The following is a 26,074-nucleotide window of genomic DNA, read 5'->3' as shown; positions in this document are numbered from 1 at the left end:
TCTTTTTCCCCTCCAACTCGTCGAGATTATCTAGACACTCAGTTATTCATTACACGGATATCAAGACTGTTTCTTATTTTTTCTAGTGAGATTTTGACAAAATTTAGATTTTGACACGGTGAAATGAAAATGTTCGTCGTTATCTTTATTGCAATAATTTTTAATTTATTAGTTGAGTACAAGTGCCAGTCCCCTTGCCCTGGATTCTTTCGTTATACTCTTGATGATAGAACGAGAGAAGTGTTTGGCAGAATTGAAATTCCACACGCACCCAGGAATGTGCCTATTCAGCTGCGTGTCAGCTTGAGTGTTGCCACTCTTCTACCTACGGTAATGAATTTATGACACAAATATTCATTGATGAATTTTGGTCAATGAGGAGTGAAAAATATTTTCATAATGGCCAACTGTTTCACGTATTTTACATTTTTCATTCACACGTACGCGAATTCTTGAACCAAGAATTCTTCACTCAACATTTTCCATTATGGACTAAATAATTCAAATGAATTCTTTCAAACATATTTTGAATTAATTACAGCCGTACGTTGGTAAAATCGAATTAGCCAAAACCCGTCAGGAATCCGTGAGAGCCATAGAAACAGGTCAGCCCCTGACGTACAATATATTCTTCCCACTCCAGCACCCACTGCCCCTGCTCACCGAAATATTGTTCAACAATTACCAATACTGCCTGGGACACCGAGGTATTAATTTTCCCCGCTGGGAATTGAGGCGATTAAAATTAATGAATCGTTGATAATAATGAATAAATTGCTTTCAGCCAATGCGCCAGTCGTAACGAATATTTTCCTCGAGCATTTTTTATACCCAGCGAGAGTCAGGCCAGGAGTGAATGCCGCATTACAAAATAGCAACAATAATCCAGTGAATTCATTCAATCATAAAGAATGGGAGAATTATCAATTTTCTGATGAAAACTACCCAATCACTCCGTCATTTTCATTACCCAACGCCCAGGTTTCCAGCGACCGACCCCCCACTGCAGCCCCGGAGGAGTCGCTCGTCGATTTCAATCTATTAAATTTTTATCAGGATCGAAATTGCGGAAAATCCAACGTTGTTGATCACTCGACAGCTAATGACACCTGGACGTATCCCGGTCAGTGGCCCTGGCACGTCGCCGTCTTCGTTGCTCGTTATCACATGGAGTTTCAATGCTCTGGGAATTTAATAACCGATCAACATATACTCACAGGTAATTATTCATTAGTGAAATCGATGAATATTTATAAGATTTCGATGCAGATACAAAATTGCTAATTTTCTGGGGAGAATATTAAGTATTTAATTGAATTCAAGCGGTAAATCTTAGCGAACATGAATTTTTCAAAAATATATCGACGCAAATTAGTCGATAAATTTCAAGTCAATTTTTTCTTAATTTTCTCTCTCTCTCTCTCATTAATATTTTGCAATTAGAGTTAGAAACTTAAAATTTCTAGTATTCTTTCTTCTCTGTGTCATTCGATTCAAGTGGCAATTTCGCAGCAGCCCACTGTATGATCACAAATGGCGTCGAAATCCCGGCGAATTTATTATTAATCTCCCTTGGGCGCTACCGACTGGATCACTGGTACGAACCCAATGCTGTTACCCGTGAAGTTCTGGAATTTGTTATTCATCCGGAGTACACTAATAGAGGGAGTGCTCATGCTGATTTAGCGATTCTGCTCCTCAGGGAGAGGGTTCAGATGAATCGGAGAATCAAGCCAGTGTGTCTGTGGAGTAGAGGTACTGCATTGGAGCGGGTAGTGGGAAGAATGGGCTACGTCGTGGGATGGGGAAAGGATGACAATGGAGATCAACATCTGGGGGAGCCCCGACAGACTCGAGTGCCCATTGTTTCACAAGTAAATTTGATTATATTCAGTAATTTTGCTATATGTAAACGTTTTACTATCTTCCCTCTCATTTAGGGGCTCCACCCCGACTCGTTGTCCGTGTAATCAGGGACTTTTCCACTGACGTTGAAGATGTTAATGCAATAATGAAATAAAAACAATTTTATTGGCTTAAAATTGCTCGTTTTTAGTCATCAATATTCTTCCATGGAACTGAGCTTTCATTAAATTAACTTGTCAATTTTATTAGTTCCGATAAACTTGTCTTGCAAATCCATTTCTCCGTGAATTTTTCTTCTTTTAATTTCAGGAGGACTGTCTGCGGAGTAATTTGAAATTCGTTCGATCGGGGTCGTCCACCTCCAACAAAACCTTCTGCGCCGGTTGGCGAGATGGCAGTGGACTGTGTAACGGGGACAGCGGCAGTGGTTTAATCATTCATGATCAGACCACTGATAGATATTACCTGCGCGGAGTTCTATCGTTATCACTACTAGATGAAAACTTGCGCACCTGTGATTTATCGAGTTACGTTGTCTACGTGGATGTTGCTAAATTTTTAAAATGGATACACGCCCAAATATTGTAATTTATTCTCTGTACGATTTTTTAAACCCAAAAGAGGGCTGTAATAAAAAGACTGATGAATTTAATCAGTGGAAAACAAAATGAAAACACTCCTGAAACGACATGAATTGAATTGGTAATGAAATTTTGCAGATAATTTTTCAAATCAGCAGCCGTTGGTTTATGCTGGTTATATTTTTAAATGAATTCTATATATAAATTTTGTTAACTCCAACGAGCGCTATAAAAGGACCGATGAATTATATCAGTGGAAAAAGAATCTGTGCAAATTCACAAAACAACAGGTTCGCCATTAATTCTCACCCCAGCGCCAGTTCAATTTCGCTCCATAATTCTTCAACAATTAATTGAGCACTCGACAATAGCCTCTCGTGTATCAACAATAGCCACCGACAGTTGGAAATTCTCCAGTAATTCGTTATCGCAAGTCCATAAAACCACAGTCAATGCAATCGACTTTTCTGTCAATGATTTAATTAAAACTTTCACTAGACGGGATATCGAATTATAATTTACTGTACGTCGATACTGAGACGTATGTTCACGATAAAATGGAGCCCAGGCATCTGCTTCTTGGTAACGGTGTTTCATGAGTGGGTAATACCCTCAGGGAAGAAGTTGATACCATGTATCAAGTCTACGCAACTCTATTGCCCCTCGTCGTGACAATATTTTCTGTCCTGTCACTGGAGGTCACAGATGTGAGTGGACCAACGAGAGAGTAAGAATCTTAATTCGATAAAATTTGTTACTCAACGATAAATTATACATCTATTGACGTGGAAAGATATTACATCGAGGATTTAGCGTTTTCGTTGGGCTGAAGTGGAAACATTTTTCATTAAAAAAATTATTTATTCTTGATAAAAAGAGAAAGATTGGAATAGTGTTGAGGGGATGGAAGGGATTTGGAAAATTTCACTTGTTAAACTCTAATTTAAGCTTCAAGAGACTTGATGGAAATCCGATAACTGCCTTTGTGCTCAATTTCAGGCTGATTATTTAAAGGAAAAAAGTTGTCGGCGTTCGCTTTTTACGGAAGTTTCAGCATCTTTTCCATTTTAATCACTTGATATCGTATTTCCTGCGAAACTTTCATAAGAGTACAGGTGAAGGACTTGCGATGTATAATTAGCATAAAATGGTGCAGAAACTGACATAAAAACAAATTAGCGAGTCGTGAAAGAACGTTGACTGAGAAATTTTCAAATAAAAAATAATAATCGCACTTTAGACAGACTCGACTGAAGAATTCATGTTCTAGAAAAGAAATTTCGACTAAAAATTCATTTTCGCTCCGTGGTATTGCAGGCAGGTTGCAGAGGCCCTCCAGACAGTTGGAAAATTCCTAAAGGATGACACCGGTAGCAGCTGGTTAGCAAGTGTGTCGCACAACGAGGACGAAGCGCTAACTACTGAAGAATTAATGCGGGAGATAATAAATTCAACAGGATCCAATGGTGTTAGAGAAGCCGCTGGTATTATCACCGTTGCCCTTGAACTCCAGAAATCCGCTGGAAAAGCTAATGAATCATTGATGATTACGTCGGAGGGATTAGAGAAATTTATTGAAACAATCGCAGACAGAGACGATGTGATGTGCCTCTACCGAACGAAATCTGAAGGGCCAGGGATGAGGGCGGATTGGGAAAAAACTGCGAAGACTGATCTCTTGAAGGGGTATGATGGATATTTAGCCTTGGACACGGGTTTGCAAGAGGTTCTCTGTGTGAAAAGAAAATCCTCAACCCAAGGGCCTGACCCAACTGTTAATTCAACCCCGGAAACTTCGTCAATACCCCCCGAGGAACTTCCCCAACCCATAACTCCTGGAAATGAAGGGGCCAATGTTCCTAACGAAGTGGACGTAAATAATTCACCAGTTAATGAGAGCGAAGAAACTGTTGGAAAGTCCTCCACCTCAGCCAATTCATCTGCATCTGATTTGGAATCGATGGAAGCCCTGCCTGCGCTCGAAGCCTCGAATTCGGGGGAGGAAATGCCGTTTGAGGTGAAAATGCGATCCATGACTGGAGGAAGTCGTGGACCAGTGAACAATAAAATTAAGCAAGAGAATCCCTGCTGTCCTCGCAATGATGACTTGAGGAATTACGTGAATAGCAGCCCTTCGAAGGACACCTCTAGCTCCAGAAAATCATTTGTTTTTGACGATAATCCGCCGCGCGAATCCAGTAATTACGCGCTCTACGTCTGTCCATTTCATGAAATTTGTCGGAAGGTAAAAGCTCCTGAGAGGCAGTACAAATTAATGAATATTCCTTCGCATTTGTCGGCGAATAATGAGTCACCAGAGAGATTATTAAATCCACACGGACAACATTCACTATTTTCACGTAATGGAAATGGATTTGTGAAGAATTTACATGATAATGCGATTGTCATGCGTCAAGGGTATTCCAAGAACATGAATACGTATATCATTCTACGAAAGAGAAATAGTGAAGAGGAGAACGAGAATTCGAATCCATTTGATTCCGGGGATCATCAGAATTTCCCCTTCACGCAGATGCCTGTCAAACCTTCATCAGAATTTGTTGCCAGTCAGGTTCATAGGGGAGGGTATCCCTGGGTATTTCTGGACCCATACAGTGTCCTTGCCCGAAGTTACTCGGAGTTTGATTCTCGCCGTATCGGCACGTCAGGGAATCGAGGAAATGACAACTTTGGGGGCGGGGGAAAGAGGAAAATGCCGAGTCTCAAGATTTTCGTCAATAGCCCGTCCAGGGAGCCCGTGAGACTGTCAATTTGCACTCGTCTTGACGCGGAAATCGAGGTTTACCATAATAAGGAGGAACTTGAGGGTCATCAGATGAGTCAGGTCAAATTAAAAAAATTCAACCCACATGGCGACGACGGGGTAGAGGGACGAGGGGGTAAATTGAGTGGAGAAATTGATAGACAGGATTATAAACACACTTTTGATGCGCTGATGGATTTATTAACTTCGCGTGATTGATGGTCATGGGCGGGATTTATAGTAGTGAGGGTATAGTTTTATGGATTACGGGATTTATCGTCGGAAACGCTGGGAAAAATATTATTCTCCAGCAAACTGGCGCTCTCGTCGCTAGGTTCATTTATCCTATTTTATTCTAATCTATTTTCTTTTCATTTTCGGATTCAGAAGTGAATTAATTTTTTTTATCATTTAATAAGTCATAAAACCGAGCAATTAAGCAGTGGTCTGGTAAAGATCGATAGAGCGTATTTTTTTAGCGGAAGCTCCTGCGTACAACGGAAAAAGAATTTTAAAATCCTCAAAATATGAATTTTATGTTGAAAAATAGGTCAACAATGAAAAAAAAAAACATGGAATGTAACTCTATTTGAATCTAGTTTGGTGCGTCTCGTCATGTATACGTCGCCCCAGACAAGCCTTAGATTGTTATTAATTATGAAAATAAATCGGAACGCTCTTCTATTCTCTTCATTCTCTCCCTCGTAACTTCGTAAAGAGCGAAAATCCGAGTGATCTTTATGTGACTAAGCGGATCCTTCAGTACTAATTAGAAATGTTCAAACAGCTTCGAAAACTTTGTAGAGACAGAGTAGTTAAGCCAATTGAATAAGTTGAGATAGAAGGAGCAGGAATTTATAAGAGTAGCTTTCACGCACTGATGGTTTTCTCAACTGCAAATGATTAAAATTAATATGTCAAATTTATAATCTGTAGGTCCTCATGAATTATAAGACGTTGCATAGAGGAGTATTTGTATTATCCCTTCGCCAACATAAATCCGATGAACTACCCGTTCTCCATATGAGAAGTTTCGAGTTTGAAAATTCCATGCAGCCAAATGATAATTATTTTAGTAATGAGATCGCTCGGTACCAGTTAAAAACATTCAAACAAGGTACCGAGAACTCACAAATACCGGAAATATCTAGCTACACTAATTAAATTGAGAAATTAAAAAAAAAACAGGAAGAATTGTATGAATTCATAAATTTATTAACTTTGGATGATTAAATTGTTTCATCAAAATGCATAGCCGTATACTCTCGTAAATTACCTAATGTATTACCAGAAAATTATGTATCTTTATTGTCCCCTTACATAATGAACTCATTTTTACATTTTGTGAAAATAAATCAGAATAGATCTGTATTTCTTCTCATTCTCTCCTTCAAATGTTTACAGAGCTTGGAAAATTGCGCCGTCAAATGATTGATCAGTAACTCACAATTGATTGGTATCGATGTGAAAGTTCTGCCTGGCCACAGAGCGCAGGACAACTTCTGCACTGAACACAACTGTTGAAAAAAAAAAAACAGTTCAAATTAATGACAACAATTCACACTAAATCGACGAATAAACTCGAACCGATGAGAATGATTGAAAGAAATACTCACGAATATTTGCTTGTAGAACATCAGCGAGCAAGTGGAGATCGTTCTCCTGTGTAACGATGATGTAGTTCAATTTACCACCAGAATTCATTTCCTGTATTTGCACAAGTGAGCGACGGCTTTTCTCCATTGTACCACCTGCACTCTCAATTATTTCCGAAAATGCGGTGGGAGATGGCACTACACTTGGTGTTACGTAAAATGTCAGCCCCTGAAAATAAATTCAACCCCAAATAAATCCCTAATGGGGCCCATATATTTTGCCCAGTTAATACCCGTTCAGAGGTACTTGCTCCTTCGAATTTCACTCGGATAATGAATTTTTTCAATTGAAATTGCTCCGTTCGTTAGTAAAATGACCTTTCTGCTTCAAGAAAGAAGAATAAAAATTTTACATTGCCATTTTTTCGCTGATAAATGAAGTAGTAATAGAAGAAATTGATTTAATGAAATTCAACAATTTCCAAATAGTGAAAAACCCTTCGGAATATCCTTTGAGAAAACTCATGGCCTGATTTTTTTCCCGAAGCTCACAGGAGGTGCAAAACTTTTTTTGGAGGGAAATAAAAATTGCAAAGCTCTGCACAGATCTATCTATCGTTAAGTAGATCTGGTCGATCCAAGTCGAATTACTTCTCTGAATCGAAAATAGATAGCAAAAGCGCCTCAAGCAACTTCTCAGCAGAAAAATAAAAACCGAGAGAGGTCTGCACGAAAATTTCGCTATCTCTCAGATTCAAAGATATCCCTCGAAAACTCAACCAAGCCCTAAGTCGTCTCGAATCTCCCACTTCAAGACTGAATGGCCTGGATCGATAAACCGAAAGAACTCTCTCAACTTATTTTACATTTTTTTTCTTGATTTCTTCTCAACATTGTTAAAAATTTTTTCTAAAAATTCAATAAGAAATCAAGTCGCTATTCATTTACCCGAATCCTCCTAAAAACAATGAAATATTCACCTTAAGTACAGCCCCCCGATTAGGGCTAGCCAGTGCCTTCTCAATATTACAATGAAAATTCTTCTCGAACTCCGCATCACCCAGGATATACGAGCTCTCATCGATGAAAGTATTCTTTCCAAAGCAATCGAGCAACCACTGAATATTTACAATGCACTTAACTCTGGACAAACAGCAGAGTAGTTTAACAGTTCTGAAAGCTGCTGGCATAACGAGGTGAGTGGCATCCCTCCAGCTGGCAGCCAAAGCTCCCCCCAGTTCTCTGATCCTCTTGGCATATTTCGCTGGATTGGTCCCGGAAAAGAGGATCCTGGGTTGTTTCTCGAGTGTCGGTGGATCAGGATTACTGATGACAACGGGTTCATCGAGACCCAGCAAATGAGGATCCTTGTTCAGAAGTGGTCCATCGAGCCTCGGCTTTTTGTGCTTTCTCATAGCATTGGGCCCCTGGCCCACTTGTTTCACCTTGTCATACGATTCTTGCGTTATATTAATAGGCATCTTCCAGGCGGCCATGAGATGCGGAACAAGTGAGTAGTCAAGTCTAAACGGATTGCTCGCGTTGAACTGCTGGTACTTGGGTGCGTCGATCTGATGAATAGCACTGACCTGTCCACAGATGACATCAGTCAACCACTGAGCATTGACTACGCTGATCTGCCATTCCCTCGCCTTCTTGTACTTTGGTCCATCTGGCCTTCGAGTAATCAGCAATGTGTTGTGATGTGAGAAGTACGTGGTATATTTGATCTCCAAAACGTCCAACATTCCCTTGATTTTCACCCTCTCCTCCCCTTCGAATCCCGAAAACGACATATTCTGCTTGGAACACGGCAGCTCATTCAGACCATAAGGAATTGGAAAGTGTAGTGCATGCCAGGGTGGGACCACTTGCTGTTTACCCACAACATCCGACAACCAGTGGGCACTGACACATCGTTTTCCCTCTCTAAGTGCCTGCACCACAATTGGATGTTTCTGGGTAATTGCAAGAACATGAGTAGCTCGTGCACAGTATTGGGGCTCCACCTCTCCACCATGACGTTCAATAACTCGTTTCCAATGAGACACTTCCGCAGTTGAGTACTGGCTCTCGTACTCAACAATGACAAATATGCATCCGAGTAAAAATAAATCTGGTGGTAATTTTAAATTGGGATTGTGACCGTAGAATTGGGCTTTGGGTTGGGCCATCGCTGGTGCATATTGCATTTTCATTGGTCCTTGGGCTGCTCCATTGGTGATATTACCGAGGGAGCGTCTTTGATAAGCAGCGAGGAGGGCTGGATCTTGGGAGGGTGGCGGTGGTGGCCTGTGCTGGGCTGTCATGAGCCTCAACTGACCAGCAGCACTTCCCTCTGCTGCTCCCCCCTGTAAACGATTAGTCAGCATATTGGCAAGAGCTGTTTTTGTTTTAGCATTCACCACAAGCTGCTGGTCAGGGGGCATCTGAGAATTACCAGGGAGGGATGTTAATGGTGTCTCTGATTGAACTGGCGACTGCTGCGGTTGAGACTGCGAGGGGGACTGGAGCAGTGGTTGTGGTTGAGGTTGAGATTGAGTTTGTGACGTTTGTTGTGGCTGCTGGGGGGATTGTTGAGGCTGTGGCTGAGACTGCGGTTGAACCTGGGGTTGAGATTGCTGGGGTGACTGCTGCAAGTGTTGGAGCTGTTGGAGTCTCGCCAGGTGCTGTTGTTTTTGGAGGTGCAGCTGGGCAATTTGTTGAGGGGTCAGTTGGCCTTGTTGGAAGGGTTGACCTGCGGCCTGAGGGGACTGAACTGGCACTGGTTGTCCCGAGGGAACGATCACTTGGTTGGAGGAGTTTATCGGGGTGAGAGCAGGGGGTTGAACACCAGGATGAAGGGGTTTCTGCCCGGCTACTGATGTCACTCCTGTCATCATCTGAGGACGTTGCTGCACCCATTGGAGACCTGGCTGGCCTGGGGCTGCTGAAGCCCTGATGACACCTCCGTGAGGCCCCTGAGCTGTTCGATTCTGCATTTGTCTTTGGAGGAGAATATTCCGTTGTTTCTGGATCTTCTGAATGAATTGTGCTCGTTGCTGTGGGTCCATTTGCTGGAGTTGCTGGTGGGTCTGGGCATCCAACTGAATCAGCTGACGAGGTGGCTGGGGTGGTTGTTGGGTCCACTGACCACCGGGTCTTGGCTGGCCCAACTGCTGTTGTTGCTGCTGTTGTCTCTGCAGCTGCAGGTGGTACTGCTGCTGCTGCCAGACTTCTCTATTCACTATGAAACCCGATTGACTCTGGTTTATTATCTGAGTCCCTGCCTGCTGCTGCAGCTGACCATCTCTAATGATAAATTGTTGTGACGGCTGGGGTGCTGATTGCTGCAGTTGCTGCGAGATCTGCTGGATCTTCTGCTGTTGCTGGAGAGCCAGTAATTGCTGTCGCTGCTCGGGTGTCAGTTGCTGTTGGTGAGGCTGTTGATTCGGCAATTGTTGGATCAGTTGACGTTGCTCCTGGGGCAACTGTTGTTGCTGATGAGTTTGTTGATTGGGCAATTGCTGCTGCAGCCCAATTTGCTGGGGAATTTGATTCTGCTGGAGGATAGGTTGTGGAGATTGTTGAGGCATCGACTGGGGCTGCTGAACCATCTGGGATTGCTGTAGATTCTGAGACTGCTGGATCATCTGGGTTTGTTGAGGCAGCACTTGGGACTGAGACACCATCGGCTGGGGCTGTTGGGGTATCTGTTGCTGTTGCATGTGCCCATGGAGCCCCTGATTCAAGCCTTGTTGGGAATTCACTTGTTTGGACTGAGGTAGTGGGCTCAACTGAGGTTGTGGATTCACCTGCTGTGGCATTTGATGCTGAATTACAGGCTTCTGTTGAATCAATGTTTGATGGGACATTTGAAGATTCTGCTGAGGTGGCATCATCTGCTGCTGTATCTGAGCAATCCCCTGAGTCGACGAGGGACTCGTCATCTGGGGTGACTGCTGAGGCATCAGCTGCTGGGGAAAACTCACTTGCATCTGCATCTGTTGATTTATCTGATTGGAAACTTGCGGGAGTGGCAGCGACTGTTGAGGATTTTGATTTGGCATTTGCTGTTGCAATTGCTGCACGTGCACCTGTCCCTGGGACAACTGTTCCTGCTGCTGTTGCTGTGATGATTGTATTTGCTGTTTTACTTGAGGAATTTGCTGATGCCAATTCTGGCTCTGAGGATTTTGAGACGGAGTCTGATTTGTTGAGACAACTGGTGTGGAATAGTTCGTCACGCTTGGAGTCGATACGTTTCGGAATTGCGATGCTTGTCTCTGCACTTGTAATGTTATTTGGCCGGAATTAACTGGGGATGGATTCTCCTGCGGCTGCTGAAGGTTGGGGGAGCTCGTCGGTATCTGCTGATTAATTCCTTGAGGTGATGGAGATGATTGAGGAACATTGGCCGGAGGATTCGATTGATTCCATGGCATTCTCTGCTTCAATTGTTCTAACATGACCTTCGTACGGTCTTGATCACCCTGCGTTCCTCCATTGTCCTCGGTATTATCCATGAAACCTGTTATCAGCGCTGTCGAGCTGTTTGGTGACGGTTGTACCAGTAATCTTGGGTGATATTCAGCCTCTGGAACAATAGCTCGTTTCTTGGAACAATCAACCACCCAATCTGGTGTGACAATCTTCATGTGATGCCTCGTAGCAGCCTCGAACTTCGAACCACTTGGTTTAGTCACGATCAAGTGTGTACAGAAACGATCCAAACGCAACTGGCATTTACCACCTTGCAGAGTTATCATTCCCCACAGGGCTTTACTATCAGCCAGGCTCACCTGGGATATACAGGCTCTCACCATCGAGAATAATTGATTCTCCTCGGCGGAAAAATATTTCGTTGGCAGGAGCTTTTTGCATTGGGCCGAGATGGTAACCCAATCGTGGGTCACTGCTGGAATTTCGTATAACTCTTTTGCTTGACATATGTCGGTTTCTAGGGCCTCATAACCGGCTATTAGGTGGGTTACGAAGCTACTGAAGTAGTTGCAACGCTCTGCGCCACCTTTTTGCAGTAGTGAGATAATCTGTACGAAAATCATGAGATAGAGATCATTTTTTCGAAGATCGTTCTAGTACACAGAAAATTTGAAGGAAATTTTTTCATTTTCACGAGGTCATGTTGATAAAGTGTACTTAATATTTTAAAAAATTAAAGACGGGAGGGGGGGTTGTGAAACAAAATATAGACCGTAATTGATTTACGCGGCAAAACCAATTCTAGTAATGAATTTTCAAATTGTTCTCATACTATCGCATATGAAAATTAATATAAAAAAATAATCATGAATCTAATTATCGTGTATCGTAAATTTCGCAGAAAAAAATATCTTTTAAAAACTTTCCCTTAGAAACGATGTTTTAGTTGTTGCAGTTGATATTTTTTCAATTTTTGGTACTTAAAAAACAGCTTTATAAAATATTATTGTTTATTCTGGGACCCAATAGGTTTTAATCAAATTGTGGTTTTGACATTCCCAAGGGATTTAGTCAATTGTTGCGGAGAATTTTTGGAAATAAAATTATGAACTAATCCCCGACAATTTCTGAAACCTAATTCAGGAGGTTTTAAATGTTTATGTAGTAACCGTGTACCCAACACTCTCATGCAAGTTTTCAAACTGAATCGCGAAAGAAAGCCCCTTGGGGTTAGCTTAAGCTGTACCATTTCTACTGAAACAACAATGACAGTTGATCCCCCGAAATGTGATCGAAAAGACCGCGGATTTATTCACAATGTATACAACTATAAATTGCGTCTGGGATGCCCCTAATAACATCCCTAAAAACTAAATAAAATACCTTAGGTTCAGCTTCACCACTGACGTAGTATTTAACATCGGCAAATAGTGCCTCATCGAGCTTAATATCCTCCAGTCCTGCACGTATATCCCCCATTATTTCTCTCACGGATTAACTAATTCCACATTATTCAATTCACTCGACATTATTCACTGGGTTAACCTCTGTAAAAATTTCTCCTAATGATAAACAATTTTCATCAACTTTGACAACAATAAATCTTGCCGCGTCGCTTTTTCATTCACTTGTTGTGATTGCCACTCCGATAAAGAATTTGAGGTTAGACTACAACATTATCGAGTGTCGTGTCAGTGTCGTGTCGGCCAGAGCGGCTGTTGCTTCGAGCTATCGAACTGGAGAAACGTAAATAGACCGACAGGTGGCGCCCTCTATTCCAGCGACTGCAAACACTTGATTTCAAATAATTTATGATAATGACATCAATCAAGTGTTAATGAATGACAGTGTCTACTCGACTAATTGAAGGATCAATGATTTCAGTCTGATTGACATTCCTGTCGACAAATTATGGAGATTAATTACCCGATGCCCAGGCCATTGTGCGACGGCCCAACTACTGCTATTCGGTAATTAATCCACAGTAATTAACTTATATCATGAAAGACTGTTCCACTTCCCACGGGGGAAATTCAGAGTTTTTTTTTTGTTACCCACGTCTCCCAGTTAGAAACTCTATTTACCCAATTTTATTACTACTGCCAAAGTTTTTACGCGCGAGCTCTCCCAATGGGCGCTGGGCAACTGTCAAAATCCACAAGTTACGGTAGATTTTATCGAAATGAAAAAGCCCTCCCCGACTATTGTTCCCGAAATATCTCAACCAGTCGATCCAACGAGATAAGAAGCATAAAGAAAACCCCATCGTAAGATCATTCCCACTGAAGACACCCGAGGGACATCAGAGGGTCGTTCAGAAGCACCAGACACTTTCAGTTTTAATTCACAAATGAATTATCATCTTACTCGTGTCAATAACCAAACTCGATAAAACTCTGAACAATTACTCGACGAGTTTAGAAAGTTCAAACTTCTACTCGAGTGTAAACTGGGTAAAGTGGCCACTCAATGGTGTAGAAGCTGGCGAGAGTAACCAGTGCTGATGAAGCGAAATCCCATGGAATTTAGTTATGCCTTTGCCGAGGCTGGCATTATCGTATCAAAATCATGAGGATACCTACCTGCATACCGAATGCATTAATCCAACAATTCCGTTTACAGTCGAGGTATCAACTAATCGACAAAGACGTGAGGCTTTATGGTAAATCATTCGAGTGTTATTGAAGACTGATAACGTTTGACGAACAATGTGGAGAGAGAGAGAGAAGAGGGGAGCTATCGTCTTCATTGTGATCATGGAGAGAATTATTCAATGAAAATTGCTCATTATGAACGTGGCATAATTTGTTAAAATATCGAATTAAAAAAATTAAAAAATTCAGCGACTTTTTGTTTGCTATTTTTTTGGGATCAAACTTCTGTAATTTTTATTAAAAAATTCTCTTAATCTGGGATAATCGTGTGATGCCAGATTTTTTATCATAACATTTAGGACTGATCTATTGGAACAGCACCCTACGACGGGGGAAAACTGCCATACGATCTTGATTGCATCCCCCTGCTGGATCATTAAATAAAAATGGGCTTGAGGAATTAAATTCATTGAAACATGTCTCATTTTGTTTCTACGTGAAAATTAATTACCCGTTTTTTTTCTTCTTCAATATTTATACATTATTGACTTATTTGACTAGAGTACACAATGATTATTTACATGATAAATAAAACGAGATTAATGGAGTTTTGAGTTTTTATAATAATTACACGACTCAGTTAATATCAATTATGGTAACGATGCTAATATGTATATTTGTTTTTTTTTTAATTTAATTATCATGTAGGTTTTTCGCGAAACGTGTCAACCACTTCTATTCTATGTAGATCAATTCCCCTGTTGATCGTTATTAGTGAACAGTTTTTTTTCAACATTTTCTCGTCGATAATTTTAATAGAAAAATAAATAAATGATCATTTACAAGATGATAAAAATGATATATCGAGTGTAACCCGTGTGCGTCGAGTAAATAATCTGGATGATTATTAATTCCATTAACGGTCTTCATTCACTCTAATTAACTAGACTGATGGTTTACATTATTCGTGCAAGTATAATCTTCAATTTGATGAATTTTCCTTTGGAAATTTCATGAGATAATGTGCCATCCAAGTAATTGTTATGCCTATCACACAGTCCGTTATTCTGGATATGCCTCATTCATTTAACTTTGGTATTTAATCTTCTTTCATTATGATGATTGTCGTTGAAATGGTCCGAACTGGCCAATTATGGTTAATTCCTCCACTGTTGTCACTCTCTGTGTCTCTTTACACCTATCCACATACGTCAAAATTTTCATGGAAAAATCGGAGAGATTAGTCTCCCTATTGAATTGTTTATTTATTTATTTTGGACGTTAAAAAAATCCGAGGAGGTTCATTAATCCATTCTATTTTAAATAAGTTATTTTTTAACGGATGGGGAGGGGGGCAATAATTTACAGGGGAATAAGCATAAATTACTTCATTAAATGTAATTTATTTTTCGAAGTAATTTTTACTTAATATTTTTATTGTTCAGTTAACAAATTTGGGAGAAAAATGGGCAAGGTTTGAAGTCAACAAGCTCCCTTGTTTGTTCTTCTGTAAAATAGTCTCTATTAAAAATATTTCTTTCTCAAGGATCGATTTTTCCATGAAATTTTTTCGCACATGTCTTGTATTTTCCCTTTTCAATCATCGTGCCGTGCTAATTCATATTGAACTTACAATAGTGTCACGATGCTGCCGTCCAAGTCCAACTTGACAACTGTCAGCACTCGATCTCGGACTGATGTTACACTCTACTATTGAACCATTACGTTTTTGCACGATAACAGAACGAAATTCACCGCATTCACTGGTGGATGGCTGATTACCCCTGGCTCTCGTGCCCTTTGTCAAGATTCGCTTGAATGCCTGACGAAATTCAGTGTTGAAAATACTGTAGATTATTGGATTAAAGGCCGAGTTACTGTAGCCAAGCCAGGTGAGCACCTGTCGAATGAAAAAATTTATCTATTCAACAGTCCACCAGAATCCCGAGGCATTAGTAATGTTATTTTTTCCTCTCAACTTTAAGAGAAATAAGTTGAAACAGGAACTCAGCTTGATATAACTCCGGAAGGGAAAGGGGACTTTTTACGCCTCCACATTTACGGAAAGAGCAATATTTTTATTACCACTTTTTCCTACATTGGCTTTTTCTCTCGTGAAAATAACTGTGTGGAATAACGCGAATGGTGGGGGGAAAGGGGTGAATGAATATATATTACTGTGAGGGACATGAATGAGATTGAGAAATCCTGTTTGAATAAATATTCGGTTGGGGAGGATGAAAAATTCATGCTGACAGGTCGATGAAAATTATTCACAATCGCCCGGGGCCGAAGGGTTGATTGAAAAACATTTAATTGGAGCGCAAAGTTTTTTTTTTTTCTTCACGAACGTTACGACTACGGTTTACATAGGACTATGGATTTTAACTCGACGTTCACCCTTTACCCTTTTTAGAAAATCCCTTTAGAAGCTCCCTCCGTCTGTCGAGCAAAATGTTCTCAGAATATTAGAGAGCAGTCTCCATAAATTATGTACTTCGGATGAACGTGCATCACACATGCAAATGAAGATGAAAAATGAAGGGGAAATGTAATACGCAAAGTGCAAGTGAAAAATCTCCACGTTGCGACGGAAAAACAGATGCAGAAAGGATTATTTAATCGGTGGAAGCTGCTGCTGCCAGTAATAGAAAATTTTTACAATCGGACAAGAAATGCATATGAAGCTTGCAACAAATTCCGATAAAAAATATTAAATAAATCTTTCTTCATCGTCTGAATGAAATTCCTTTATTACAAATCTCAAAACTATATCTATCGGTGTGATAATTACTCTAAAATCACGTTTATTTAAAAATTAGCAACCCAATGACAGCTGATACAAATGAAATTCCGGGTAATGCTGTATTTATCAGTGAGTGTGCATTAACGAATAAATAATTCATACCTGAAAAGCTCGATCTGGTATGCAAGTTTTGCAGAATGCAGCGACAATGTTGACGCAGAAGAATGGCACCCAGCATATGAGAAATACACCCATTATAACACCAACAGTTATAGCTGCTTTATGATCAGACACGTGATATGGACTCGTTGGCTTAGCCTTCGCCGGTGGTTTAGCTTTGGCCTGTTGTAATTTACGCGTACTCTTGGCACGAAAACTCTTTCCGATTGATGATGGCTGAGGAAGCTTTGTCACTGCCCTTATACTCTTAACATGTTTTTGAGCATAGCAGTACAGTCTGCAGTAGATACTTATCATGACGATACAGGGTACGTAGAATGATATGCATGATGATACAACGGCGTACGTTGGTGACAGATCCAGAGCACAGGTTGGATATTCCTTGGGTCAGGCAAAGGAACATCAATTGAGTCTGGGGTTTTTAGCTTGCAAATTATTCATTCAATGGGCTTTAGAAAAAAATTTTTAAATGTCCTGTTCACAACATGTAAAAGCTTTTTATGCGAGGGCTTTGTTGTTGAAGCTTACAATATTTCAGCGAATAAATTTAATACTTTCTCGGGAGTTTTTTTTACCAACAATTTTAGAGAATAAGGCGCATCAAAAGATCGTTATCTATTGTTCTCTTGCTGCTAAATATAAAGCTAATAAATATGAATATGAATGGGAGCAGAAGCGCAACATTCACTTAGGAGGAACTCGTAATAGAACATTACGATTTTTATGCGTCAGATTAAATGGAATTAGCGATAAAGTCGATGAAGTTATTCGGGCAATGACCTTGGAATATGTAAATTTCATTATATGGGAATGAATATTTAATTCTCTTTATGTACGAAAAAATTCTATAGAATTTTCCTCCAGCATATCTGCTTATACTTTTTAAAAAAACTAAAGAGTCTAATTTAATTCACTGAATTTAATATTGATTTGTTCATCTCATTTTCAATAAGATTAATTCGGATCTTTAATTATAGCCTGCCTCACTTAACTCTGTTCCTCAACCCATTGAACAAGAGATATAGAGAACGAAAATTAATTAAACGAATAATAATGAGACGAGAAATGAGGAGACTAACAGTCAACGGAACCGTAAAGCAATTTCCTCGAATCAAGTAATATCATGAAATTATCATCTCCCGACGTTCATCAAAATTTCGTAATTTCCGAACTGAGTTGAAGAAGGAATGAATTCCCGAATGAATTTTCCATGAAATAGCCGAGTAAATTGATCCCGAGACGGCAGTCCCAAACTCAGAAAAAGCCTGTCCATTAAATCCACCGGAAAATTTGAATGCTCCATCCTCAGGAAAAAGAATATTCCAATTACCTGTGTACCATCGTTGTACGTTGGTGGTGGATTTTTGGACTCCTCACTTCTGTGCAGTCCCAGGCTGATTGGAACGAATGACACAGTCCCAGCGAGAAGCCAAACTGTAGCAATACTAGCAACAGCAACTCTCCTCGTAACCCACCGACCGTATCTGCACACAATTCACAATGACCAATGTCTCACGCTCAATTCACCCATGAATTTTGGATTAAACTGTCGTTAATTCAGTTGTCATCGAGTGCAACACACCAATGACTTGTTAATGCTGAATGAATTGAGGCGTTATCTGAGCCACTGGCTCCACCAAAACCCTCTTCATTTATCATATTCGTCTGGAAGAGGGTTCATTTCAAGAGCTTCTAGAATTATTTTCTGTCACAATTATTAATTTTTAGATACGGAACTAATTTATCAACTGGGACGTGAAGCTGATAAGCTGTCCAATAAAATAGAATCACAAATAATAAATAATAATTGCAGGAGAGTAGAAAATTCGAAAAAATTCCTAGAGACACAGGAGTTCTAGTTTCGTTTAGGTCTAAAAAATCGGATGGAACGACAGAATTATCAGTTGACTGCCATGACGATTACACAATATAACGTGCAATAGTGGAACTCTATTGACTGAAATTTGCGTAATAAAAATAATCAATCTAATCTCACAGACGGCTCAGACAATACCCCAACTTCCACCAACAATACCTGAGTGGATCTTTGATGTGTATGTAACGATCCAGTGATATTGCGCACAGATTGAGGATTGAGGCAGTGCTGCACATGACATCAAATGCAATCCATGTGTCACAGAAACGTGGACCAAACATCCAGTAGCCGAGTAGATCGTTGACACCGGCAAATGTCATAACCAGACAGCCGACGAATAAATCAGCAATGGCCAACGATGCGAGAAATAAATTTCCAATTCTTCTCAATCCGCGGTCCGTGTATATCGCAACGCAAACCAATACGTTACCAGCCACTGAGAAGAATATGAGAACGAAGAGGAGAAAGCCTGAAACAGTGAAGCAGAAAATAAAACACAAGTGACGAATGATCAATCGTTCAGCTTCATTTTTATTTATACGCCATTTTGCTTTCTTTTATTCCTTCATCACTACGAGCACAGCTATTTCTCTTTCTGGTAATGCCACCGTTTATCTGTGCTTTTATTTTTATAAGCTCTCGACGAGGCTGATACACTAGATTTTTTTTCATGAGCTTTATTAATTTTATATTATTGTATGAACAGTGTGGAATTACGTATGGAATCTCACCGACGAATAGCACAGACAGCAACGAGAGAGTGTCCTCGGGCAAATCCTCTTCACCCTCTGTCAAGTTGCTCTGGAAGAGAAAACGAAAATACAATTCGCACATGTGATGAGCATGAAATTATCGATGTTTAAGCGCTTTCACAACTTATTTGCTTATTTATTCACGTAACAGAGAGCGCCACATTGCACCCCTTTTTGCTCATAATGTCATTGAGCTTCGAATGATTACTTTTTTATTTACTAGGATATTCAATACGAAATAGATATTGAGACATTTTCTTTTGAAAATCGGGATTCTTCTCATCGACTGATAAATTAATATAATAATGTTATAAGCGTCATTGCGCCTCTTCATTTTCTCATCACCTGATGACTAAAATTTTTTCCTCCGGCGCTTCGTTTCCATCTCCCTCATTGAATCCATAAAAACTTTATTCAATCATCCAGCTCAATGAATTTCGCCAATATTTATTAACGTAAGGAAAAATTCAATAGCAAAACCTAACGCTTTCGCCAGTAAATATTGGGACTTTCATTTTTATTCTTATCGAATTTCTCTCGTTTCTCTCCGTAATGTTATCGGAACGCTGATCCGACCTTTTCTTGTTTTCTGGGCCATTTAGAGGAGAAGAAATTCTTGGACATTTTTTTTAGAAACTATTGCGAGAGTAAATGGGTCCTGCCTTTCTGTTAGACCTCCAGCCAACAAACATGAATGTGAATGTACACCCAACGAGGACACATCGACTCACGAGTTACCCACAATATAAAAATAAAAATGTTAAGCTTTAGTTTCAACAAAAATAGCCACAAATCATTGCTAAAGGTATTTCACTGTAATTTGCGGTTTAAAACACATCTGACCGGGGGAAAAAATTTCAACTGCAATTGCAAAAAGTTTTTCTTCTCACAACTTCATATCTTCACAGTTAAATAATGAGAAAAAAAATTTATCTTTGGTTAATTAGTCCGGTAAAATTAATGAAAGATTCGGGAAATTCAGGAGAATGTAATGAATAATATAAATAATAATCTACCCACACAATGCACCTCAAATAATCAATGGCCCCTCTTTCTATATTTCATTTGCACATTATTCGGTAACAGAGCCTGACACCACTCCTCTCCCTCATCGGCTAATTACTCCACTTTTTTCCTCACCGCTTCATTTCCATCTCGCTCATTGAATTCACAAAAACTTCATTCAATTATCCAATTTTGCGAAACTCACAAATTAAACAAAAATAGCAGTATTTCACCGGAGATACCTCACTGGATTACCAGATAAAAAGTACAAACGAACTCTTTGCTCTGACCTTTATTCAATTTCAAATTGCCCACCCACCTATCCCCCCCCCTCCGCACCCCCACGTTTTTAATTTACTCGCTCACTTGAGACACCCCCGTTGCAATTCATTTTACGTCTGCCCACCCCCCTCACTTTTTCATTCAGTTTCTCTCATCTTCCACTCTATTTCGTCGGTGCGATGCGTCTTTTTGTGATATCCACCCGTTTACAGAATCCACAACATAAATAAATACCCAACGTTTCCTTTGTAGCGAAACCCAAGAAGGTTCTCCCGTTCACTCCCCTCACGTATATTCTATCGTCGCATTCCTGTAATCCAGGGGTTTTCTACTCCGTCGCAGTTCCCTCCCCCGTCCCTGGGCCGCCATATTTCCAATCTATTTCGCCCATTCCCTATAATATCTCGCACGTTCTTCTGGAACTCCTCGATGCCTCTCAACTTCGCGGATAAATTCGACGAGGAGACGTACAATGGATATCTCGCATTTCACGCGTCGGGGGAGAGAGATATTCACTAAAAATTACAGACATTTCCCTAATTTCCGGGGGAAATATCGTTGTGGAAAATTTTACAGAACTGAGATGTACTTTTTACCTTAAATTGCCTACAGTATAGTGGCATATTTATCATTGTTCATGAATTTTTTAATAGTAATTTCTCTTTTGAGATGTTAGTGCGCAATACGAACATTCATCGGAGATCCTTGAACCGGGTTTCCTTTTATTTATTTGTATTTTTGTGGAAAATCCACGGACATAAAGATACATAATGTTCTGAACATAAACGATTGCTATTTTTTTTTAATTCCTGGAATTGGCCAGACCATCGCGCAATTTTTATTGGAATTTTTCATCGTGCCAAATACTACTGTCATCGAAAAACTCATAAACAGCATTGGTTGATTGAAATATCCCCGACAAAAGCTCACCGTTTGCCGAAATCAAATCACTGAACACCGATACCAATTACTCTGAAAAACAAAACGAGGAAAACCTGACAATGAACACAATTCGTTGCGTTGTGATAACAAACTGTTGCTCTAAAACCCCCTCAAGTAAATTTCCTCAAAACAAAACACGTGGAAGAAGTAAAAAAAACCCAAATGGCCCTGAGTATGGCTTGCCCCTTTGCTACGTGAGTAATAAAGTTTTATTAAGGGTGCAATAAGAAGGACTTTGGTCATTAACAAAAATAAAAAGTTCAGGGAAAGCGGAAATTGTTGAAACAATGAAGAAAAACAATTAAATTACTTGTCGCAAGTCGTATCTAAAAAGGAGAAGAGGATTTGCTCCTAGAAGAGTTCAAAACCCTTTTCTCTTCATTCCCGCAACCTCCCCGGTCCATAACTCTCGAAATACACCATTTCCACGGGCGTAAATACAATAAACTCCCCTCATTCGAACAAAATACTAAACATTGATACCAATCATCCTGGAGAACCCCAGGAAGACTCGCATTTTGCCACCCCCGAGCGAACAAAACGAATAAAACCTCACAATGAATGAGCGCAGAATAGAATCTGTAACACTGGGAACAAACTGTTGCTGCCTCAGGGGAAACCTGAAGTGAATTCCTGCCAAACAAAATAGAATGAAAAAAAAAAACGAGATTTTTTTTATTGAATCTGAATGTTTTTCACTTCGTCTGGATCGAAGAAAAAATTAAAAAATATTTTTAACCACCGAAATAGACGCGACCAGCCACTGAAGAATTAATAAAAGTGACGCCCAGGGGGGTGTAAATACAGTGAACCACTCCGGTGGGTGAATAATGAAGTATCATTAAAGATGCACTAATGAGGAATTTTTATATCTTGAAAAATAAAAGCCTCAGGATAAAGTGTTTGAACAGCGAAGAAAAAGCAATTAAATTACTTCTCCCAGGTCGTACCTGAAAAGAAAAGAAACTCTCCCTGAAAATTCTGGGGGTGAGGACTGGAAAATACTACAACCCCTCGGTGGTGCGAAAACACCAATGCATCACAGACATTTTCTGGAGAAAATATAATTTTATTTCCATTGAGAATAACATTGCTTTATAATTTAATTTGCTATCGCTGAGCGCTTCCTCTCATAGCTCATAAAACCAGAGTATCCACAACAAACACATCCGCGAGTCGGCCTCATCCAATCAGATTCACTGAGCATTGATATCAATTATCATCACTCATGGGTAGAGCTCCACAAAGACTCGCATTCTACCATCTCCAACCGAACAAATCGAATGAAACACCGGATGAATGAGCGCCCAATGTAACCACTTACATCACGAGAACAAACTGTTGCTTCAAACAAAAAATCCAACTAAATCTCCTCAAAATGAAACACCTGACCCACCAAAATGTTTGCTAACGAGAAAAAACAATACACAAATGGGTGTAAACAGAGTGCACCGCGCGGGTACGTGAGTAATAAAGCATTATTAAAGGTGAAATAGCGAGAGAACTTGCAACATTAACTAGAATAAAAAAATGAGAGGCGAGTGCAGCTAAACAAACAGCTGAACTTCACACACGTGTTCTACATATTCCCCCGGCATTAAACACGACCTCAACAAAATGAAAATTTGTTTGATCTTTAAAAGATGAATTTCCACTTTACTCACAGGATTTTTAGTGTGTGAAAAATTTTGATGAGACCATTTGAAGGGCGGAGGAACCCGCCTTCGAATTATCCCCCACACAAACAGAATAAAAATCCCCCCTAAAAATCCAATCAAAATAAGAATCCCATAAAAATCCCGTTGTCACAATAAAAACCCCCGAAATTCCCTTCATCGAGTCAAAATGGGTGAACATTGATACCAATTACCATCACCCCTCTCCATGGCCCATGAATATATCCACAAATAGTCGAATTCCATCATCCCCAAATAAATAAAATACATAAAGCCTGGGCTATGGAAAAATGAATAAAAATATAATATAATCAGGGCTAATTCAACGGATATCCAGCAAACCCCAGTCGGGTGCAAAGGTGGTAACGTCGGTGCGTCAGTAATAAAGTCTCATTACATCTTAAATATTAATAAACCGCAATAAATATTTTTCAACAATTTTTTACGACCTTTTTCCTGACGGAGCCGATGCACTAAAAATGAAGATGCGGAATTAAATCCTTAAAGATTTACGGATAAATATTTTTGCTTGGGTGCATTGTTATAACAATCTGACTGTTATTACTGTTCCTTGAGGAACACTTTTAGACACCCGTCCGGACCATATCCGGTGCTGCTACAGGCCCCTGCAATATCGACGCGGTGGATGATTACGATTTTCCATGGTTTCCCTTGCAACCTTAGCTTGAATGGGGCGCGCCTGGTAACCATAAGACGGCCCATGATAACACAAATAAATATGAAGGGTAGAGTGGAAGGAAAGGCATAAAGGCGGACGAAATGGGTAACCCATAAACCCCTAACGATAGTGGGAAGGAAATATGAATAAAATATTAGAATGCATCTGAGATATGGCAATGCCGCACGGATCATTCCTATGGTTACTTCTCTCTCTCAGTTCCACGGTTTAATCTATACCTGGCCCATTCCAATTGCGCGTCACTCACGGTGAAGGCGTAATTGCCACACGTGAGGCTCGACGGATGGAATTTGCCCCGCAACTCATAATTTCCCGTATCATTTTTTTTTTTCAAATGACTTTCTCACTCCAGCCCAGAGGAGTAATTGCCTGGTGTGAGGCTCGACGGATAGAATTTGCTACGAAATTCACAATTTCCCGTATCGGTTTTTCAAATGGCTTTCTCATGGAATCTTCAAAAAATATCCTGTACTTTTACAAAATTGAAGATGTGGAATTGATCTCTCTTTGAATATCATTTTTTCAATATTTATTTGGGCTAATGTGGGTATCGAAGATGGGTTCCTTTGTTAATGTTGCGCGATCGCAACAGAAGCCGCCATTGTTTATGTTTATTATTTGTTTATAACAATCGCAGTGCTGACTTAAGAACCCCCGCGGTCTCTCAAAGAACTTATACTTCAGAAAAATGACCAATGATATTCTTGCGCGGGGGCCAGTGACGCGCCTCAACGAGCGGGACCACCGTATTATCGTTCCATCCCCGATCCTCCCCCAAAAATAGTTTAACCAAAAAATAGTTTGAGAACATTTTTAAAGATCTGTAAAGATCCCCATTAAAAATATATTCAAAAAATGTATAATTTGGTGCATTTCCGTGCGGAGATTCGCGATATCTTCAGCATTTCTATGGGAGAAAGTAAAAATACAATTTTATCAGTATTTCCGGTATTCCACAAACACACCGAACCATAAAAGAATCCAGTGAAACCCTTCCCCGAAGTGGAGAAAAAAGATCGGAATTATCTGTCTCAGGTCACCCCTAAGAAGAACCGAAGAGAGAATTTACCCGAGAAGGGTTCAAATCCCCCTTTACCCCATTCCCTCTCTACCCACCCCCTACCGCCCCATTTTACCTCGCACTATCACGAGAGGGTGTTGGTTGAGGCCTGCGCCAGCGCGTTCAACCGTCTCTCCACCTCTCTTCATCGCACTGTTGTCCCTTTTATCATACGTAATTCGTTCTCCCTCGCACCCCCGTTTATTCGTTCGCGCGCGGCAACCGATGCCTATATAGGCTATAGGATTTGAGGGCTCCCGCCGCTTTTCCCCTAGTTCTTCTCACTCATACCACCCCACTATCACAACACCACTCTCAGTTCAACGTCGCGCACAGGGTTGGAGCTCACCCTCTTGGTCTAGCCCCTGATCGATGCTCGTCCACGGTAACTTTGTTGTTGCTCGTCGCTTGCCACACCCACACACACATGCACATGAAAACGATCGTGCGGAGGGGGTTGAAGGGGAGAGGGGATGGAGGTTCAAAACCAACGAATACTCGCGGTATGCCGCGAAATCCCTTTTTGTTTCAACCGTTTCAATCCTTTTTCCCTCTCCTTCATCCCCTTCCACCCTCTGCCTTACTCAAGACAAAATTCAATTTCATGACAGGGCAAATGAAATTTTTACAATTAAAATGTTTTCGCAAGGGAAAAAGGAATTTTTCTTCTGTTAAAGTCTCGTCTCCCGCACTTGAGTTTGTTTGGACTTTGTCAACAGGAGATTGTATTGTGTTTGCTGTGGGGTTCTCAGAGGGGGTTGGGAGGAGGGAGCGGGTGAGTGTCATTTGCATGGCACGGGCCACTGACACTGACCTATCCTTATGTCAAGTGGGTGGGGAGGGAGAGGTGAAGGCAAACATTGCGTTACTGAGAAAGGGTGGGTTAGGGGAGCAGAAAGTTTCAAGTTGAGAAACACCCGGACTGTGTTTCAGGTTATACTTAAGGGGAATTGAGGCTGGTCGGGAGATTAATTTCACTCGCAGTGGTATACGTATCGTCGCACAAAGCGTTTGAGCAGATGGGGTGACTCTT

General features: G+C 40.5%; 3 protein-coding genes across 7 annotated transcripts in view; 1 reads left to right on the top strand and 2 right to left on the bottom strand.

The window, feature by feature from the left end:
* The first annotated feature begins 24 nt into the window (after positions 1 to 24).
* Positions 25 to 6,582, top strand: LOC135164120 (serine protease gd-like). Of its 3 annotated transcripts, XM_064124201.1 has the most exons (6): positions 25 to 330; positions 542 to 707; positions 785 to 1,219; positions 1,513 to 1,874; positions 2,176 to 2,568; positions 3,765 to 3,884. In XM_064124201.1, exons 1-5 carry the CDS (start codon positions 124 to 126, stop codon positions 2,452 to 2,454), a joined length of 1,449 nt encoding a protein of 482 aa, XP_063980271.1. In that variant the 5' UTR covers positions 25 to 123; the 3' UTR covers positions 2,455 to 2,568; positions 3,765 to 3,884. The 3 variants fall into 3 exon arrangements, with proteins under 3 accessions (XP_063980271.1, XP_063980270.1, XP_063980269.1); XM_064124200.1 differs by lacking the exons at positions 25 to 330; positions 542 to 707; positions 785 to 1,219; positions 1,513 to 1,874 and having other exon boundaries at positions 2,406 to 2,568; positions 3,765 to 6,582; XM_064124199.1 differs by lacking the exons at positions 25 to 330; positions 542 to 707; positions 785 to 1,219; positions 1,513 to 1,874; positions 2,176 to 2,568 and adding an exon at positions 2,606 to 3,174 and having other exon boundaries at positions 3,765 to 6,582.
* Positions 6,404 to 12,933, bottom strand: LOC135164117 (PAX-interacting protein 1). The gene is made up of 4 exons (XM_064124191.1): positions 12,612 to 12,933; positions 7,787 to 11,836; positions 6,828 to 7,035; positions 6,404 to 6,728 (listed from the first exon to the last, which is right to left on the bottom strand). Exons 1-4 carry the CDS (start codon positions 12,705 to 12,707, stop codon positions 6,655 to 6,657), a joined length of 4,428 nt encoding a protein of 1,475 aa, XP_063980261.1. The 5' UTR covers positions 12,708 to 12,933; the 3' UTR covers positions 6,404 to 6,654.
* Positions 12,934 to 14,243: 1,310 nt separating this feature from the next.
* LOC135164123 (dopamine receptor 1-like) overlaps positions 14,244 to 26,074 on the bottom strand; it is a 39,556-nt gene continuing 27,725 nt past the window's right edge. The window contains exons 2-7 of one of the 3 annotated variants that reach the window (XM_064124204.1): positions 19,356 to 19,425; positions 18,784 to 19,093; positions 18,079 to 18,232; positions 16,731 to 17,129; positions 15,456 to 15,722; positions 14,244 to 15,020 (exon numbers count right to left, since the gene is read on the bottom strand). In XM_064124204.1, the coding sequence (XP_063980274.1) occupies positions 15,015 to 15,020; positions 15,456 to 15,722; positions 16,731 to 17,129; positions 18,079 to 18,232; positions 18,784 to 19,093; positions 19,356 to 19,425 (1,206 nt within the window). In that variant the 3' untranslated portion in view covers positions 14,244 to 15,014. Of the gene's footprint in view, positions 15,723 to 16,730; positions 17,130 to 18,078; positions 18,233 to 18,783; positions 19,094 to 19,355; positions 19,426 to 26,074 lie in introns of all 3 variants that reach the window. The other 2 variants (XM_064124205.1, XM_064124206.1) reach the window with 2 other exon arrangements.

This window comes from Diachasmimorpha longicaudata, chromosome 6 (genome assembly GCF_034640455.1).
Source record: "Diachasmimorpha longicaudata isolate KC_UGA_2023 chromosome 6, iyDiaLong2, whole genome shotgun sequence".
Lineage (NCBI taxonomy): Eukaryota > Metazoa > Arthropoda > Insecta > Hymenoptera > Braconidae > Diachasmimorpha > Diachasmimorpha longicaudata.
This window is presented reverse-complemented; position numbering and strand designations above follow the sequence as displayed.